At 37.5% G+C, this 20,221-nt stretch overlaps 3 protein-coding genes and 1 long non-coding RNA gene across 8 annotated transcripts; 1 reads left to right on the top strand and 3 right to left on the bottom strand.

Annotated features, from left to right (window-relative positions):
- The first annotated feature begins 745 nt into the window (after positions 1–745).
- On the top strand, positions 746–3,203 carry LOC126616277 (probable L-type lectin-domain containing receptor kinase S.7). The gene has a single exon (XM_050284302.1). The coding sequence runs from the start codon at positions 920–922 to the stop codon at positions 2,951–2,953; it is 2,034 nt and encodes a 677-aa protein (XP_050140259.1). The 5' UTR covers positions 746–919; the 3' UTR covers positions 2,954–3,203.
- A 227-nt stretch (positions 3,204–3,430) lies between these two features.
- On the bottom strand, positions 3,431–5,730 carry LOC126616307 (uncharacterized). Its single transcript, XR_007621087.1, has 3 exons — positions 5,531–5,730; positions 4,290–4,508; positions 3,431–4,181 (listed from the first exon to the last, which is right to left on the bottom strand). It is a non-coding gene; the product is annotated as an uncharacterized LOC126616307 (long non-coding RNA).
- A 1,365-nt stretch (positions 5,731–7,095) lies between these two features.
- LOC126616271 (poly(A)-specific ribonuclease PARN-like) lies at positions 7,096–11,740 on the bottom strand. 3 transcript variants are annotated; one of them, XM_050284289.1, is made up of 8 exons: positions 11,073–11,740; positions 10,454–10,584; positions 9,995–10,320; positions 9,631–9,744; positions 9,168–9,294; positions 8,821–9,091; positions 7,447–8,332; positions 7,096–7,403 (listed from the first exon to the last, which is right to left on the bottom strand). In XM_050284289.1, the coding sequence occupies exons 1-7, from the start codon at positions 11,606–11,608 to the stop codon at positions 7,495–7,497; spliced, it is 2,343 nt and encodes a 780-aa protein (XP_050140246.1). In that variant the 5' UTR covers positions 11,609–11,740; the 3' UTR covers positions 7,096–7,403; positions 7,447–7,494. The 3 variants fall into 3 exon arrangements, with proteins under 3 accessions (XP_050140246.1, XP_050140245.1, XP_050140247.1); XM_050284288.1 differs by having other exon boundaries at positions 7,096–8,332; XM_050284290.1 differs by lacking the exons at positions 9,168–9,294; positions 9,631–9,744 and having other exon boundaries at positions 7,096–8,332; positions 10,123–10,320.
- A 59-nt stretch (positions 11,741–11,799) lies between these two features.
- Positions 11,800–17,319, bottom strand: LOC126616281 (uncharacterized). 3 transcript variants are annotated; one of them, XM_050284309.1, is made up of 18 exons: positions 17,082–17,318; positions 16,603–16,665; positions 16,301–16,455; positions 16,068–16,181; positions 15,655–15,720; positions 15,314–15,397; positions 15,144–15,230; positions 14,738–14,829; positions 14,595–14,655; positions 14,396–14,455; positions 14,082–14,142; positions 13,723–13,830; positions 13,439–13,557; positions 13,292–13,363; positions 13,116–13,201; positions 12,901–12,997; positions 12,353–12,486; positions 11,800–12,265 (listed from the first exon to the last, which is right to left on the bottom strand). In XM_050284309.1, the coding sequence occupies exons 1-17, from the start codon at positions 17,209–17,211 to the stop codon at positions 12,355–12,357; spliced, it is 1,587 nt and encodes a 528-aa protein (XP_050140266.1). In that variant the 5' UTR covers positions 17,212–17,318; the 3' UTR covers positions 11,800–12,265; positions 12,353–12,354. The 3 variants fall into 3 exon arrangements, 1 of the variants encoding a protein (XP_050140266.1); XR_007621082.1 differs by lacking the exon at positions 11,800–12,265 and having other exon boundaries at positions 12,436–12,486; positions 13,116–13,178; positions 17,082–17,319; XR_007621083.1 differs by lacking the exons at positions 11,800–12,265; positions 12,353–12,486 and having other exon boundaries at positions 12,909–12,997; positions 13,116–13,194; positions 17,082–17,319.
- Between the last annotated feature and the right edge of the window lie 2,902 nt (positions 17,320–20,221).

Here is a 20,221-nt window from a genome sequence, read left to right on the forward strand (position 1 = left end):
AGCGTGCCAAAAACATTATCTGGTATATCAAGTGTAATAATATAATTAGTTGGAATTTTTTTTTTTTCAAGTTTCTAACTCAATTGTCTTGTTACACTTGATATAACGGACTGTATTCCTGACACATTGATAAATCTCTACACACCTGAGGGGCCTAAAGGCTAAAATCTATCAGTCTGAGTTTCTGTGCCAACCATGTCCCTTTTCTTAAGTATACTTAATCTTTAATTTTCTTAGGTTAGCCAATTTTGAGTCAAGGTTTACATGTTTTTGCACAAAACTAATTAAGAAAACACTCTAGTTGCGTAGTTATATTGTCAAATTATCGAAGTTGATACTATACAATTATACAATCAAGTATACGTTATCGTTCCTTATATTAAATTAGCAGTGTAACAATATAACATACTATATTTCATGATGAACGAAAATTTCCCTTCAATGCTAAACTCATGTTAAAAATTGAAATTGTTATTGAATAACGAGGTCCGACCTGCAATAAACCTCACATACATTAACAATTGAAAATCGTTGAGACCCACTCCTCCATGTTATTATTTGACAAAATGTTTTTTTTTTTTTTTAATGTTTCCCAGACCAAAAATCTACCATAAAATTCCGTGATACTGATGCCCCCAATACGCTGTCGTTTAAGGTCCCTCCTAAAAGTCCCTTGTAACCGTTGAAAACCCTCTCTCAGCCTAGATATTCCTTTCAAACCGACCCACGCGCCCAATTTCCAACCGTTTAAACCCCACTCCCTCCCTCCCTCTCTCTCTCTCTCTCTCTCTCTCTCTAAACCTCCAAGAACTCTCTCTCTCTACATGTTCTCAATCATAATCTGCAAGTCCTCTGCTTTTGCAAAGAAAATCCAAAACCCATTAGTTTCCATCCATCTGAATTCGAAATCTCCGCCTCCATGGCTCCAAGAATGCTTCTTGTTTTCTGGGTCGTCGTCTTCTTCCTCATAGCCCTCTTCCTCCGCCGTGGCTCCGCCGAGAACGTCAACTTCTACTTCCCCTCTTTCAACTTCCGAAACCTTACCTTCCTCGGCGACTCACACATCCGAAACGGCGTCGTTGGCCTCACCCGCGAGCTCACGGTCCCCTCCTCCAGCGCCGGCGCCGTGATATACAACAACCCAATTCGGTTCTTTGACCCGGAATCCAACATCACCGCTTCTTTCTCCACGAAGTTCACTTTCTCCATCGCCAACGTCAATCCGAGCTCTAACGGTGACGGCATGTCGTTCTTCCTCTCGCCGGACAACCGGATGCTCGGCAGCCCCGGCGGCTATCTGGGTCTCGTCAATTCCTCCCAAGTGACCAAGAACAAGTTCGTTGCCATCGAATTTGACACGAAGCTCGATTTGCACTTCAACGATCCGAATGACAATCATGTCGGATTGGACATCGAGAGCCTCAATTCGATTAAGACCGCTGATCCAATCTTGCAGGGTGTCGATTTGAAGAGCGGGAGTTCGATTACTACTTGGATTGATTACAAGAACGACCAAGAAAAACTTAAAGTGTATCTATGCTACTCGAATTTCAAGCCCGAAAAGCCGGTTTTGAGCGTAGATATCGATCTCTCCGAGCATCTGAAGGAGGTTATGTTCGTGGGTTTTTCGGCCTCGACGGAAGGGAGCACGGAGAAGCATCTGGTTGCGAATTGGAGCTTTCATACATTCGGGTTCGTTGCGAAAAGGCCGAAGTTGCAGCCCCACAATGTGTCTGATACTTATGTGGTCGTCAGTCCGAGAATTCCAGTGTCCGGTTCGGGGGATAAGCACCACAAGCGGCTCGGCTTAGGACTTGGTATTGCTGGGCCCGCGTTCTTTTGCGTGGCGCTGTTGGTTTTCGGGTATGTTTCCATGATGAAATGGATGGAGGTGAGAAGACAGAAGAGCTTCAAAGCAGAGGTTGTGGCAGGCCCGAGAGAGTTTAGTTTCAAGGAGCTGAAATCTGCCACAGGAGGGTTTCATTCCAGTAGGATTCTTGGGCATGGAGCTTTCGGGACTGTTTACAAGGCGTTTTTCGTGTCTTCGGGCACCATTTCTGCGGTGAAAAGATCCAAACATTCCCATGAAGGTAAAACTGAATTCCTTTCTGAGTTGTCGATTATTGCTTGCTTGCGCCACAAGAATTTAGTTCACCTTCAAGGCTGGTGTGTTGACAAGGGTGAATTGCTTCTTGTTTACGATTTCATGCCTAATGGGAGCCTCGAAAAGGCACTGTACCAAGAATCCGGACAAAGTACCTTGTTAGATTGGTCTCGGAGACTGAATGTTGCAGTTGGATTGGCGTCTGTTTTGACATATCTGCATCAGGAATGTGAGCAGCAGGTAATCCACAGGGACATAAAGACTGGCAATGTTTTGCTGGATGGGAATTTAAATGCGAGGCTCAGTGATTTCGGGTTGGCAAAACTCATGGATCACGATAAAAGCCCTGTTTCCACACTGACAGCGGGAACAATGGGGTACCTTGCGCCTGAGTATCTTCAATATGGGAAAGCAACCGAAAAGACTGACACTTTTAGCTATGGTGTGGTGATCCTCGAAGTGGCATGTGGAAGGAGGCCAATAGAAAGAGAGCCGGGAAGTGAGAAGGCAGTGAATTTGGTTGATTGGGTTTGGGGGCTGCATTCCGAAGGGAGGATTATCGAGGCAGCTGACAAACGGTTGAATGGGGAGTTTAATGTGGAAGAAATGAGGAAGCTGCTACTTGTCGGGTTAAGCTGCGCTAACCCTGATAGCACGGAGAGGCCTACGATGAGGAGAGTTTTGCAGATTCTGAGTAACGAGGCAGATGTTCAAGCCATTCCAAGGGTGAAGCCGAGTCTGAGTTTCTCTAGCAGATTGCCTTTGTCACTTGATGACATTGTTTCAGATTGTGATGAGGAGGATTGCGGCAGCCCCACCAGCTCTCTGCGTGAGATCATCATTCACTGAAGATTATATGTAGATTGCAGATAGTTGAATTCTTTGAATCTTTTACTTTTAACCGCTGCTTTTTTGTATCCTGTAGTTTGAAGATTAGAGACTGTAGAGTTCACTGGCCTGAGTTCAAAGCATTCTGTTGAACTGTGTGGTCTCTGCTTTGTCCAGGACAGAAAAAAGCTTCTTGCTTGAATATTTCAATTGTAATAGAAGATTTCTGACTGGTTTACGAGTTGAACGTTACACACGAACGATTTCTATACTCTTCGATCTTATTGTTCTTATGCCATTCTGTTTCTGGGTAGACTGATTTAAACATTCCTAATTGTAACATACTGAGCAGTAGCTTGTGTGTAGAGTAATTCTTTTGCACCCATAAATCTGTTCGGCACGTCCTCTCCCTCCCTCAGGCTGGAGTAGCCATGGCAAAGGGAGAGGAGAACTAGGAAGCATTCATAAGGTATGTGTGTGTGTATGAAAGAAGAGAACTTTAAAAGTCTGCTTTGCGAAAACTTGAGAATATTGTCGATCACATTTGAGCACATATTATACATCGAAAACAGATTCCTCTTCGTGATATGGAACGGTACAAACTCCGTATCCAAGTGATGTACAGATAAAAACTGTGTACAAGGCAAATGCAAATCTGAACATTCTGCAAGTAAGATTTCCATGCGGGTCAGATGGTCTGTCAATCACGGCATACACCATCAAGGAATTGAATTTTTCCACCATGCTTGTAGCTCCACTTCTTTATGATAGCTGCTGGCGCCTACCACGTTTCAGTGAAATGTCATTAGCCCCTTTTGCGATCTCCCTCACCGATCCTGGTTTCGGATCTTTGTTTTGCAATATGTTACAGGCCTTTCCTGTTCCCTTCGCATCGAGGATGAGCAAGGAGTATGGCACTTGACAAGCAGCCCTCAAAACAAAGTAGAAAACTGTATCATTCTATACAAGAAGTCATCGAAGCAGAAAAGAAAACTATGTCGATCACTAAGCTGTCACGGTTTACAACACCGATCAAGTTTCCGAATAACATTTGAATGTTGTACAAGTAGAAACCAAGATTAGTAGTAAACCAGCGTCGCTTATAAGTTGACCATAATAAATATTTGATCAAGAGCTGCAAAATAATTCGTAAAATTTATTCCTCCAAAAAATAATTCGGCTGGTTAATTACCGCTGCTACAAGAATCATCTGCGTAAGAAATTTCCCCAGTTTTGCACACAAGTAATACTACACACACAAACACACAGGATCCACAAATTAAGTGATTTCCTTATTAGCTGTATATAATGTTGAACTATAAATTTGTATGTAACAATGTCCCTGGTGAGAGAATACCTTAATTACTTTGAGGCTATAGATCGACAGAGATCAGACAGTGCTGAGAGACGGGAATGTAGGAGATGATGACAGAAGAAAAGAGAGCACACTCCCAACAACGGAAAAGACTCTCTTTAGCCGATGGTGGGTTGTGCTCTCTCTCTTCTGTCAACATGATCTCTAACCTCATCCCCATCACATCCACCACCCTCGATGCCACAACTCATGCATTCATCCCTGCAGTGCAAGTTAGCCATCAGTTAATAGCCAGGCTTTAGATGTAATGAGATAATGCATTCATGATCATATAAATCTCATAAAATGTGTGCAAACGCATATAAGCATGTCTTCCCTGTTGAAAGATCAACACCAGCCCAAAGTCAGTAGCTTCTGTAGACTGCATTTTGGTCAGGTGCAGGAACTACAGATTTTTCTAGTTCAAACATGCAGAGATTTTGCTAGAGAACTCTAGCAAGCAATGGAAGTGGCCGGTGCATGCATATATGTAAACTATGCTAGACAATTCTAGCAAGATTATGGCGGTTTTTTATGTTAGGTCGACAGCTTCTAATAGCGTCTGTCTCTTTTAGTTTGCAATATTATGTGTGTGTTGTAATATTTATACAAGTAATTTATTTATTAATTGTGTTTCTCCAACTTTTTTTACTTTCCTCGTATCTTTCATAATTTTTGATAATTTTTATTCATTAATCTTTTTCAATAGATTGAATCTGACCGAAAATTGAGAATAAAAGTAAAAATAAATATGTGGTTAACACCCTTCAATTATAAAATAAATTCATATACTGATAAAAAAATCTATAAAAATAATTTATTTATTTATTTCATCTCTTCAACACTCCAACACTTAAATATTAGAGTTGTGTACTGTAATTTTATCTACATGCCCTTCACATATGTATGAATATATATATTTCCATACTCACCATATTAAATATATGCATTTACATATCCCTTAATTCATTGTTAGAAGTATATCTTTTTTGTAACAGATAAATAATTAAACATAAGAACTTGCCTCAATAGCCAAAAGTTGACCACGATCTGGGATTATTTTAATCACCAAACCAATAAAGAGGTACTGACCATGAAACAAACTGATATCAATATCAACATCCATGACCACGATGAAGGGGTAATTTGTCATGAAATAAATATAATTTACCATGACATTTTAATCAAATCACAGGCTAAAAATAGAGAGAGAGAGAGAGAGAGAGAGAGAGAGAGAGTTTTACCCTAGGGTTCTTCAACTTTGGCTTCCATATAAAAGCTTGCTGATCAAATATGAACTTTCACTGCAGTCTGCAGAAACTACTGGTTTCTCTTATCCTTCCATGAAAAATTAAAAGGAAATGAAAAATAAATAAAGGAAGAAATAGCTAGAGGCAGAGACCAAGTCTTGAGAGTGAGATATACGTATAAGCTATAAATTCTACCTCAATGAGTTATGTAACGGTTGCTGAGATACGTAGCGTTCATCTTATAGGGACCTGGCCACTGGCTATAACCGGTGACTTGTACACTATACCGGCTAGGGAGGGTAGAATAGTAGTTTTATTTTTTTTGAACAAAAAATATTATCTACACTAAGAAGAAAGGGCTGGGCGAGGCCCTTAGCCTTACAATGAGCTAGCAATATTGTGGTTCAAATTCGCCTTTGGCGAAAATCGAATCTAAAATCTCTTACTTATAAGTGAAGAGACATACTACTAAACCGTAGTACTAAGTGGCGGGTAGAATAGTAGTTTTAAAGCATTGTTTTTACATCAGCCTGATGTAACAATTCTTAAAAACCTGATTAAATACTCTTCACTGTCAAGGACTCAAAGTCGTTGGACCATCCCAAGTGGATATGTCAAATACAAATTGTCAAAATTAAAAGTTCTTTCATTTTAAAGAGTGTTTTTAATTATTATTTTATTATATATTGTTCCACACTACTACAGTGTGTACGAGAAAATTTTTTTTTTTTTGTCAAACGATAAATTTGTTAGATTAGATATTACATAGGGAGTCGATGCAGTTTGAAATCACGCATTGATATAAGAGCAACACTTATCTTCACCACTGTGATAAAGGATCATTTGCGAAAAATACAATTTAAAATAGTTAAAAGTTGTAACATATTCTTAATTATGGACTTGACACTTTAAACAATAGAATTAATTTTATTTGTTGTTGAAAAGGACAACCATAAATCAAAAAGTCAAATGACTTGATTGCCAACTTGCCATGTCATTATTGCATCTTTTTAGTTGAGATTTTTTAATTTGCACGAAACCTGGAATAGACATTTGAAAAAAAAATTTCATTAATTGTATAATAACACATGACATATCGTCCATTGTTTCAGACTCATTGAAATATCTTTTTTTGAGAGAAACTTTTAATGTCTTAGTCCTAATTAACGTAATTAACAATAGCAACCTCACAAATGGGTAACCAAAATGGTAGGGAGGATGTTGACCGGCTACTTCAGGTCAGGTGGATCCAAAAAAGAAAGGATCTGACTTTGATTCTCTCACCTGACATCACCCGTGATAACCCGAAACCCTAAGCATTGTTTTCGTGACTGTGGAGAATATCTTGTCCGTTGAATTCTGACACGTGGAGGACATGCAGGGGTGGTAGGTTGTCTACTGGCTAAAGATTAATATACTATCTGAGGAATATGAGCACCTCTGATTGGTCAATTCTCAATAGGTCATTTTCTTGTAGCTAAAACTGGAACAGGTCTTATTCAAATTCAAAGTTTCAAACAACAAAATCTTATCTCATCGAGTAAAATTACCCATATAAATTCTAAAACGTTAATGCACTCAGCTTTGCACCAAATCTTTTGTTAGCTCCATTACGTTCGTAACAATATAATATAATCTTATCCAACCAAGTACTAAGTTCGTACCAGCCGTACGTTCCAAACAACATTAAAGCCTTATCTCACTAAGTAGTGTCAGTTGTATGAATCTTAAGTGCAGTTCATGAGCCAATACAGAAGAAGAAAAAATGGCTTTTCTGATACAATTCCATTTTCTTCCCAATCTTAGGTTCCTAACAGTGTAATAAAATCTACAGATTGCTTCAAGCCAATGTCTCAATAAGAAGAACCTGTATGAATTAGTTTGAATCACTATGAATTAGTTTGAATCACTATGAATTAGTTTGAATCACTATGTCAGCAAAACCCCAAAGCCGGGCACTAATTAGTTCTCATTCGATCGCCTTCAGAAGCAATTAAAGTATCTATGATCTTGTATTGTGAGCGACGCCCACAGAACGGATCATTTTCTGCAGTGTCTGTGGTACTTCTCAAATGTTCGGTCTTTGAAGCAGGATTCACTTCACTTTTTTCATCGAAGCTCTCCCGTTTTAGGGTCTCTGATGCTTCCTTGGATTCAACCAATTTAGTTTTCCATTTAACACCAACTGCCTCAGCCTGATCAGTAAAAAAGCCTTTTGCGCTGGGTGAACTGCAGATTTCCTTGTAAGTTTCATAATTAGCAGCTCGGGCGCTTCCACCTTCCAAAAGTCCCGCGAGGGGATGCAAAACTGAGACTGGACCATCACTTCTCTCTAATGTTTCCTTCAAAGCCAGAAATTCAGAGACAAATGTTTCCTTGCTAAACTGAACGAATACCGCAGTTTCATCCAAGTGGAAGACAGACGTAACAGAGGTTGGGCCAAAGACTTTTGAAATGCACTCCCTGACGTCTCGTGCCTTGAGTTTTGATGGGAATCCCCAGATTAAAGCAATGTTCTCGGACATAATCTGCAAGTACCTCTTTTTGTGGTTATTGGACCCCGAAGACATTGCATTCTTCTTACCAGTGGTTAAATCAATAATGTCTCCATTACTCCAACTGAGGTATAGATGGTTGATCTGCTTCTGGAGCTTCTCATTGTGGGCCAACTTTTCAGATGACGAACAGGCCTGAAAATCAATTCCGAGATGACTGCATGTCTGAGCAAAGACGCAGCCTGTCATAAAAGCATCATATCCCGCTTCATGTTTGGCTCCAGAATTCCAGTTGGAGGACCTGCAAATATATAATCTTAATATGAAAAAAACTTAATTCCTTCACCTTTCCTTTCATTTGTATATTAAACAGACATTTTTAGTTACATTACTTAAATTATCTTTCTCCATATGTAATAGTTTCTATAAGAGTGATTGATATGGTATGCACAAGTATATACATCTCGTAAGACAAGTAGAAATAGAAACAAAAGGGCAAACTTTTATGAACTTGTTCTCCAACAGATTTCTAGAGTTGGTTGCATCTAAAGAAGGTCATGCGTAATTAACCCCGGTCAACAAATGTCATGCTAGCCTAGTTGTATTCAGACAGATCTCTAAACGGCCTATGCCATTGATGAAAGTTAATTGAAATGTTCTCCTTCATCTGTTGGGTTTCCACTGTATCCTTTTTTCATTTGAAATGTGACAATAGAAACCATTGGGACCAATTAAATGAATAAAGCACGACCGAGATATCATTATGGATAGGGAATGGAAGAAGCAAACCTCAAATCATCCACCTGAACTTCAACGTTGACAGACATTTGGACTTCCGAATCAGTGCTTTTCTTCCCAAGAGCAATTTGTGGGCATAACAAGGCAAATGCTGATGAAAGTGATGTTCGGGATTTCTTCATCCGTTGTTGGAGCACATCATCCGTGTTCAATAGTACTTTGGTGTCAATGACGTGTGGAAAGTACTTGTTAACAGTTGAGACAAATTCTTCAGCAGTCGAAGGAAGAGGGCCCAGGAATTTGCTGTATACATGGGCAATATCTGCATGACAAGAAGAAGACATATTAGTCATAAAATCAAATTGACCTTTATATGAAACTAACACCAATATTCGTACCAAGAAAGCAATTGTGACCAACAATCAACTTTTGTTCTGAGGAAAGAAGGTCAATAACATGACGAAACCCAACTGCCGCTTGAACTTTCACCTCTGCTTCCCTACGATGTTCATCCTTCACCTCTTTCTACAAATGATTTCATACAAAAAACTTTAATTCCTCCTGAGGTAGAGATAAACATCACACAATAACAAATATATTGATATCCTTTTGTGAAAATTTCTGTTCTCCCTAATGCACCTACAGCATTACGCAAAATTATGCCCTAAGAGTAAATTATAATAAACATTGTTGTTTGTTTATTAACCTTTAGGAAGTAAATTTTTTCAAACGAAATCAACTAAAATTCTAATTACTAAAAGACTGCAAAACCATATAACAAAGTAACATACCAAGTAGACTTTCACATTTGAGCGTTTGGAAATTTCACATCATATATACAGGAGGAAACAAAGTACTTACCAGAAGTAACTCTCTGTCATCCTTGGACTCTGTCCGCACAACTAGTTGCTGTTGACAGGACTTTTCACCATTTATCTGAACATAAGAGAGATCTTGGAAATGCCTCATAATGACCTGCATGCATTCATTTTCATATCAGCATATAATTATAAAAGTAAACATAATACAAGAACAAAAAAATTGAAACCAGGTTTCAAGTTAAACTTCCTTGAACCAGCGAACCCAAGGTGAATCGATTAAATTTGATTATTTGACGCAATTACCAAAGACTACGTAAGGATCGTGTCTGACCATATATCCAAAATAACCAGTCATAAGTAAGAATCTTATTGTATAAGATCAAAATGTAAAAAACCAAAATTACCATTTGAATCAACCTAAGCTGATGAGAAGTGAATCCCCTCAGACTAAGAGCTGGACGCATCTTGAAGAAAATGGTTTGTAACTGTTGGGAGTCATTTGAGTCTCCCTGAAACTGGAATCCTCCCTTACTGCTTCTTAACAAACCATCACGCCATTCAGTGAATGAGTTCTTCATCCGTTCAGCGAAGAGAGTGTCAGCCATCTTGACCACTGGCAGGTGCGTATGTTCCTTCAAGTTTGAACATCTAGCCAATAACTCATCATCATATGCCAAACTCAAACGTCTCAGCGCCTCACTTTCCTGCTCTCTGGATAAATAAGATATTCCTGAGATAATACAACAGTTTAACTTTACAACTGAAAGCATCATATAAAAAAGCTAGATGAAGTAACATTCCCACCATTTACGAAATCTTCATCTTAACCATTAATTCAAAAAGCAATCAAACAAATGCACTACCTTCATGTATGCAGACATTAAAATCAAACTGGTATTTAGCTAAGAAATCGATCGATGTAGTCTGGCAGAGAAACTCAAATGCTGGGCCTGCAAGCGGAAGCTCTTGACGAGGAAAAATGTAGAAATTGTGCCTGTCAGCACACCCATATTTTTACACGATAAAAACCATATAAAAAGTTCAAAACGAAACGCCGTAGTTACACACACTTATTCAATCTCAGAAATTGTGCGCCTTTGCATTAGCTTCAAACCATCCTAGCCAACAAACACATGTATAATATAACTTATAAACCCGGGAAAGTAAGCAATTTTAAGCAAAGCAAATCTTCATTTTTCTTTTTTAAAGTTTAATTTTACCTACATTTATCAGAAAAATCCAGAGATAGAGCTTTTCAATCCAAATGCCAAGATCAAAGCAAAAGACTCAAACTTTACATTTTCTTCTCACCCAAGATTTCTCAGCAACCAAACACGTAAGTGTAACAAAAGCAAATTGCAATGGCCCATTAGCAAGAAAATCATGTCAATCCCTAACTTCTGTTATTTTCTTTCTTCAACTTTCTAGGCAGCCAAACAGTACACAAACTAAAAACAGAAATAAAAAAGCAAAGGCACGTACGGATGAGCAATGAAGGAGCGCTTGGAGGAGTCCCATCGGAAGGGGCAAACGCCGAACTGAAGCACGGCGAACTTCTCGGCCGAGTCCTTGACCTTGAGGTAGCAGACGTCGGCGCGGTCGAACTCCAGAGAGTCGCGCCACGGCGCGCTGGTGATTCCGGTCATCTCGAGATCGATGGCCACGAAGTCTGCGGCGGCAACATGGCGGCGCAGGTCGGCCAGAGCCGGCTCGAAGTTCGATTTGGTCACGTTTTTCAGAGGAAAGGTGGAGGATTGCTGTTGTAATGACGACGAGGAGAAGGAGGAGTGGGATATGGCACGTGATATCGCACGTGACAGCGCCCTCGCCGGGCGGTGAGTGTTCATTGTCTGAGCATTCGCCTGAGCTTTCGCCCTTCGGGGTTTTCGGCACAAGGTAGAAGATGAAATGATACCGCTTACGGCGTCGTTTCTGCAAGTTGAATCGGGTCGGGTAAGCCCAACTTGAAAGCTATAAGTTTTCTTTTTCCTTCTCAGAAAATGATTTCTACACATCATTTTCTATTTTTTCGCATCTTCATTCAAAATATTGTATATTTTATGTACTTTTGTTTTCTTTTGTCTGTAATTAGAAATGAATTCTTTATTTTAATTTCGATTACAAATATGTAAACATGTTACAAAGATTGTGCTTTGTCAGAATCGTGTTGTTTTGAGTTCAAGAACAAGAATCATCCTCCACAACGGAATTTGATGAACTATAAATAATTATCATTGTCAACATTATAAGTTATAACTACAAGAAAATTGTGTTTTTTCCAAATTTGGTAACCATGTAACATTGTTACCAACAACAACAATCAAGACTTATCCACTAAGTAGAGTTGGCTGTATGAATCCTAGAACGCCACTGCGCTCGGTTTTGCGTCATGCATCACATGTTTAGATTCGCATAAACATTCTTCAATCACCAGCACAGAAACTATGACTTCATTCTCTCTTAAGCATATCAGAACGTTTTCCGCCATGCAAATAACCTATCCGGCGAGTTCAGTTCCCACTGAAACAAAATTGTACCCTCCCAATCGCAACTCCCCGCGAAAAATGTAAAACTTGTTTCAACATATTTGCAGAACCTGACTCCAGTTCAGAAAACAACAAACTCGAACTGAATTCGCAGGAGTTCTAGCTCCGAAGAAATTCTCTCAAATGAACCTGCAAAGATTTACGCGGTTGCTGGCTTCATTGGAGGGGACTTCCAGATGCACTAGCCAATTAAAACTAAAAGATTGCTTTACTTACATTTATAAAGCTTGAGTTAAACGAGCAGCGAATGCCCCATCGAGGGAATGCTTTACAGGGTTGGAGAAATAGAAACCCTGTTCTGTTACAAATTCAGGTGGAACGTATCTGCCAACGGGATCTATTTGAAATTCCTGAAAGACCAGAAATAATATCGAAATCAAAGATAAGATAGATGCAGACGAACACAATTATAATTCTGTAGATAACACCACACACGCACTGATCTACAGTTTCACCAAGTAGAACTAAAGACCTGCAGAACTTTGGATTTTGTTTTTCTAAAGAACATGATATTAACGTTTTAACAGCACATTTATTTCCTACTTGGTAACGTGCAAGCACCGGATTTTGTAGACCGGAGCTCAAAAAATAATATGCCAGTAAGTTCAACAGTTCCCATTTGCAATTTAAAAACATGAAACAGTCCGTTCATTCTGGGAAGCAAAAACTATTAAGCAGTTCTTTACCATCGAAAGAGCATGTACTGAAAAACGAAATGGAATAAAGCGTTAAATAAAATTCAGGTTAGTCTTTAGACTCTTTACCGGATGCCTGAGAAGAAATGCAGCTATCCTCTCTTCATTCTCTTCAGGATCTATAGAGCAGGTACTGTATACCAAAACACCACCAGGCTTGACCAATCTGTAAATGCACGTTAAGCTCAGACTTGCAGTAAAATTAACAGGAAAATACAGTTGACCAATGAATTTATTTTTTCCTTGAAGAGAGAGAGAGAGAGAGAGAGGTGTATTGGTATTACAGAGAAGCTGCATCGAGAAGCTCATCCTGCAAACTTTTAAGCTGCTCCATATCCTCTAATTTCCTGTTCCAACGCAAGTCTGCTCTCTTCAAAAGTTAAAAAGAAAAGTAGCATCAAATAACAAAACAATTTTTTAAAATCAAATAAACACAATACATGCCATCTTATACAATCACCTTCGAGAGAACACCCAGTCCAGAACATGGAGCATCCAACAGAACTTTATCACACTTCGTACTATTGTTATCCTGGAGAAAATGATGATGAACACATAAGAAATTTTGTGTCCGGAATAACAATGTTGTACAGGGTTGATGACTTACAGAAAAAGTACGGATATCCGAATGCACATTGGTGATCACACCATCTACTTGGTGCAACTTGGCCGTCTCTTTGAGGATTCTCAACCGGCCTTCATTTATGTCAACTGCATATACCATACCTGAAACCCAATGGTAAATCTCTCCCGTTATTTATGGTTTCACAAAATTGACGATAAAAGAAGATTAGAGGGTCTAACATCATCATCACTTCGTCCAATTTATCTGTACAATAATAAGACTTCTATCTATTCTTACACAAATATAGAATCCGAGATAACGTATACCTTGGCCACTCAAAAGGGATGCCATGTAAAGCGTCTTTCCTCCAGGAGCAGCACAACAATCAATAATGCTTTCACCCAGTTGAGGATCTACAACTGAAACTACTAGACCTGCAACAAGATTGCACTACACAATTTGAGGAAATAAAGGTCTAAATTTAAAGTGGAAAACTAGATCGAGTTTTCGTATGCTGAGTACAGGAAAAACAGAGTCAAGCTCTAGCGGAATGTTTCAATTTTCGTAGGCATACATGAAAGCATGGACAAATGTGATTTTACAAAAACATCATCTGATAGGCATCTGGCACGTGAATAGAAAATAGAAACGATATCATACTAACTAAAATCAAGAGGAATTTGACCTGCACTTTCATCCTGAACTGAACATAAACCTTCTTTCAATAGACCCGCTTGTATGACCAACTGAATCAACAAAATTTAGGTAGTTAAGGACCTTTTCCAGTTCTCTAACGAGTACAGAATAGCCCACATCGAATGTTCATAAAACTAGGTCAAGACATCTATATTCGCATTTTAATTTGTTTTAAGAAAAATCGAAACTACAAAATGACACGTCAGTATTTTCTGTAGAAATTAGAAAATATAGAAAGAATAGGATGGTACTCCATACATAAACAATGGGCTCATAGAAATGAACTACATGGTTAACTTATACCTGCAACCCTGTTTTCATACGGACAAAATCATTCAAATGCGAAGAGAGCTCATGCGGAACCTGAAGTTCAAGAAAAGAAATCAATAAACTGAGCAAGTAGACATAATGATAGAGGCTTGGCCCATTGATTATAGGAAGTCTACATTTTAAAGAAACAACGACGTTGCCAAATTAAAAACTGAAAAGACTAATCAACCACCTTTAAGACATTAAGCTTGGTCACAAGGTCAGCTCTTGAGACACCTTTCCCGCTGTTTGCCCTGACATTAGCACCAGAAAAAAGTAAACAAGATATTCATGTTCTATACTAGAAGGATAACAAAAAGGAAAGACACTTGAAACCTTAAGCTGAAACTAGGATCACTGTTATTCCACATCATCAATCTAATTGCTTCTTCTTGTCCAAGATGCTTTGTCCATCGCCTCACCATCCACTAAAAATTTGAAATTACTTTTAATAAGGAGGGGGGAGAGATGAAAGCAAAGTATCAAGGCCAGGCATACGAGGTTTTGTTACTCGAGTTTTGATTCCTCCAGAGGTAGAAATGTTAAAATTTCATGGAAATCTAAAATTACTTAGCAGTATTGAATGCTTAGGAGTGGATTGTGGTGGTAAAACATCTGTTATCGACAATAGTTCGTCAAATCAATAGATGTTAGCTCTATGTTTTTAGCTCCATGGGGGTCCCAGATTATCCTATCCCAGTATTCAACAAAAGTATAAACATCATTACAATTATAATCTTACAACAGGATGAGAGTGCAAAGTGGCAAGAGCGCGTGCTTGTGCGCGGTCATCGCCCTCCAATTTGGGTAGAGGAAGAGAATCGGTTTCCTGCAAACCCATATTTGAAAACATTAGACGAATACCTCAGTATAATTACATGGTTATAACATAAAAATAAAAAAATGGCATACCATGAGAAGAACAAGCTTCCGGAGAATCGCATTAACCAAGTTGCCAGCACCATGTCTAAGGGCAACTTTTGCAAGCCTCACATTCTGCAGTTTATGGAACAAATATGGCATTTAGAAAAATAACTCAATTACACAAAATGTTGAAAATGTTTATACGAAACTACTACAAAAAATTTTGAACATCCAAAATATCTGAACCTAGTTGTGATGAATACTACATCATTGGCAGGCCAAAATCAGAATGCTCAGATCGAGATGATGATCGAGTCTTTTAGAAAACTCTCCAGCTTACCACAGATGGTTGAGGTAAAATAGGATAAATTAAAAAGCGAGAAATTTACCTCGTCTACAACAGCATATGGTGGCATATCCAGCTTAACAATCTCATAGAAACCAATTCGAAGAATCTGCACAGGTTGAGAGCACTAAACTTAGCTACTTGGTCGCAAGGAAAGTAAAGTCACAGTCACAATTTCCAACCATTTAAGTAACTAGATAATTAATTGCAATTCCTATTGCTGCAGTTCTAACCATTGATGCAATTGCAAATATGTCCATCCATCATTGAACTGCATCAAACTATCCACATAACTGAAAGACATTCCGATGGACCTACATAGGATATGTCTTCCAACGCATTGCGGCAGGTGCAAGAGATACTAGATATTTAAATAAAAGAATGGGACTTAATGGTTGAAAGTTAAATTGGGGCAGGTGCAAAATAGCATGTAAAAAACATGTGAGAGTAAAATACCTGTAAAAGAAGTGGTTCCATCCTAGCAAATGTGTTTCCATCATTGCACAGTGAACTTATCAAATGATCAAGATATCTCTTCCAACGGATAGTGCCGCCAACAATATCAGTGACCTATAAAGTTGAAATTAACAGCAAATGCCAACACAAAAGAGAGAAATATTCAACTAAGAATTCAGTCCAAGATAACTTCCAACAAACAAGACAGTAGGAACTAGGAAGAGAGAGATAACCAGTCTAAGATCACGATCCTCTAAATCCCGTGTACGAAACCCAAGAGTTCTTCCAACATATCCCATCTCATTTTCACCAGAACCTTTCCCTTTCTCATTGAGAAGATCAGCAAAAGCACCTCCCATCTCTATTCTCATCAATCTCACCGCCGAAACTGAGCAAGCAAAAACAAACCCACATTACGAATTAACATTTACAAGAAAATGCAGCTCCTGTCTTCCTCTTGTGTGAAAATTTAATCACAGTAAAAGTAAAACCAGCCATTAATGCACATAAAGCAAACATCATAATCCAAACTTACCAGCTCTGTGAGGAGAAACCTCCAAATTCACCTTCTGGATTTTGTGTGAGGGATTGAAACTACCTACAGAATCACACAACTTTTAGTGACAGTAACAAGTAACTCACTCCAGCATCAATTTGGAACCAAATTCACACTCCCAACCAAATTTACACACTCCCAACACAGGAGTTCACTAATTTTCCAACAAAGATTACAACTTTTTCAGCGACCAAACTTACACAGTCCCAAACTGTTTTGTCACTAATTTACCAATAAAGATTACAACTTTTTTTAGTGGCAGTAAAATTGGAAGAAAATTCGGACTCATGCTAAAATTACACACTCCCAAACTGTCTTTTTTCACCAAAGACTGCGAATTTTTTATGCCAAAGAAGCTCCAAAAATGTAGGCCCTGTCGTCTGAACCAGAATTCCATATGATTATCCAGAAATTTTATTTTCTGAACATTTTCTAGGGAAACAAACAGAAAGTTTCACCTTTTCTAGGAGTAGAAACGGATGTTTTTGTTCTCTTATCAAACTTGAGTGACTTGGGGGAAGAAGAAGAAGAAGAAGGTCTGTTGGTGTCCGCAGAGAGAAGCAGGCGGAGAGAGAGTACGAGCGCCATAGTTGATTGGTGCTGTCTGCTGAGTCGCACTGTTTCCCTCTCCTGTAAAGCAACTGGATAAAATTTGATTTGTTCGAAATAAAAATGAACTTAATTTAGTTCCACTTCCGCCTCTATACTCCCTGTACTCTGTTAGTTCTTCGCCTAATAATTTAGGAAAATGTTATTCTAACATTTATTTTTACAACTCACGCACTTTTATTGATTTTTTGTCATTCATTTTTTTTCAATTTATTCGATTCAACGATTGAAAATTAAAATGAGCGTAAGAAGTGAAATGGGTATGTGAATAACACTACCATCATTTTATTTATACAACAAGTCGTAATCGAAATCGTAAATTTTTTTGTCATCTTCTAAAAATCATCTTTAAATAAAATCACTATATTTATAGAGACAATTTAGTTACCTATATGTGTCGAATATATTGACAATTATAGTAACAAGTAGAATGCTCATGGTGACCCATCAAATTTTTTATTTATATGAATAACTAAATGGTCTTAAGATAAAATGACGTTACATTAGTGAAAAATAAGAATTTTCCTCGAAACGTAGAATGAGAGAAGTATTATCCATCTTTAAAGACATTACCTTTTGCCAAATTTGTTTATTATCTTGTTATATTGTGAGTTAGAAAAAAAAAAAAGGTGACTAATAAAAAATAAATTCAACAATTTGGTGTAAAGTGACCCAATTTTTTAAATTGGAAAGCTCAAAATCAAATTGAAAGTTGATAGCAAATTGGAACAGGGTACCGAGTCTAAGAGAGAGGTTTACATAAATTGAAGATGTTAAAGTTACAGTATTTCAAATCAATCACGTGATATTGCATGAAAAAATAAAGTAAAAACATGTTTGGACCCATTTTATTTATTGACACACGATCTAAGTAAGACTTACATGTTGCCCTATTAAAAACTGTGTCAACAAATGAATTGATTCTGTATGTCAAAACATTGCTTTATTCCATTACGGATACAAGTAAGCCAAAAACAAGGCAGTGCTTGAGCAAGTCCATAGCAAATGTTTAGAGGTTCATATATATTATATGTGATAGGAATAACCTACTTTAATGACATTACCCTTTTTCCGTTCTCACTTTTTTCATTGTGATGAACGGTGAATTTTTACTCACTATTCTATTTATCATCATTGTATAAGTTTAAATTTTGAGATTTGTATCTATCCGTTATAAAAGTCTTGAAATTTAAACTCATCTAACAATATTAAATAGAGTGATGAGTATCACCATTACTTGAGGATCGTGAGCAAAAATATTTCCTATGACGAAGGGGAAAAGATGTTTTGGGAATTTCTTTCCTCAAAGTTAAAAAGAAACTTGTGGTTTGGTTGTGAAAAACTATACATAAATTCTTTTAAGGCCAACTATTTTTGTTAATGTATTTCTATCGTAATTTCTCATGAAAATACCCTCATAATTAAGTGGTACAGCACCTATTCTTAATCTGCCATCTTGTGTTTAGTTTCCTTGTCCTTTGATAAAAACTCAGTAATTCATTAAGTGATATTTTACACTGATATACAGCAAAGGAAAACAGTTCGAACTCGAAACATAATGGGTTAAAAGATTAAATCTTTACCACTAAATCCATCACCACTTGCAGCAGTAATTCATTAGTAGTATCAATATTTTTGTAACCTATACATGAGAAATACTAAGGGGGAACTTTCTCAAAGTGGCACTCTCCACGGATTCTTTGTCATCTCACAATTTAACGTTAATTTTCAAACTAACATTATAAAATATTGTGTAAAAAACTTGAGGCGATAAAGAGTTTATGAAAAATTTTACTTTTGAGATAATCTCTTTACTATATCTCATCTATACATATACTCAAATAATCAAATTCATCCCCTTCAGTCTGTGATTGGTCATCATTCAACAAAGCCCGACACGGTAACCCTCCAAATGTCACCACTTATCAAGTCCAAATTTTGTCCATGTTTCAAAGTTTACTTGTTTTCTTTCATCGAAATGAAAAAAAAAAAAAGAGAGCATATTTTCTGATAAAAAAAAAGAAAAAGAAAAAGAAAAAAAAAACATATTTGTTTTCAATGTTTTGGTTGCTCTTGGAATAAAGTTGTCAACCTCCAAAGTCCAAAGCTCTTTTCCTTCGGTATTAAGAAAGTCCCAAAAACAAAAGAGATTTTCAGTCTGTCTACAGACACATCAGTATATGTCATTATACAAGTAAATCGACATTTAATAAAGAGAAAAAAAAATCTCTCTACTTATGTAATAACATATGACGTACTGCAACGCGTACTGAACATTAGACCGAAACATGCATCTACACAGTACTAATCAGTCTACTACACACCAACCTCCGATTTTACCAAGGAAACACAACTTTTCTTTTCTTCCTGGTATATAGGACGTATGATAACCTATTTTCACCAATGCAAAACTTGATTGACACCATATATTTATATGATTAGGATTGAAGGCAAATATTATAAGGTTCACTTCGTATTCTTTTTCCATGATTCAACTGTTTATAATTTATTTGTTCGGTTGATAATAAGTAAGATATCTAACAAGCTGAACAAAATCACAATTATACTTTTTGAACATGGAACAAGTTTCCAACAATAAAAAATGTCAAGCAAGTTAAATAATAGAGACGTTAGACTAATTTTCTAGAGTACCGTGCTGCTTTGTCGCATCTAATTCAAATTATCTTATTCATAATAGAAAAACTTTCATAATAAAGATATGCGTTATATGTCAGTTATCTATGATATCGTGCCTATCTGTCACCACTAATTCAAATTATCTTAGTTGTGTGTGGATTTCATAATAAAGAAGTGCGTTAGGCCAATTATCTAGAGTATTGTACTTTCATAATAGAGGCGTGTGTTTAGTCATTTATCTACATTATTGTGTTTCTTTGTCATATCCAATTCAAATTATCTTATTCATAATAGGATGAGAGCTTTTATGACACAAGTACATTGTCACCTTGACGTCCCATATTAATGATAT

Source organism: Malus sylvestris, chromosome 3 (genome assembly GCF_916048215.2).
Source record: "Malus sylvestris chromosome 3, drMalSylv7.2, whole genome shotgun sequence".
Taxonomy (NCBI): Eukaryota; Viridiplantae; Streptophyta; class Magnoliopsida; order Rosales; family Rosaceae; genus Malus; species Malus sylvestris.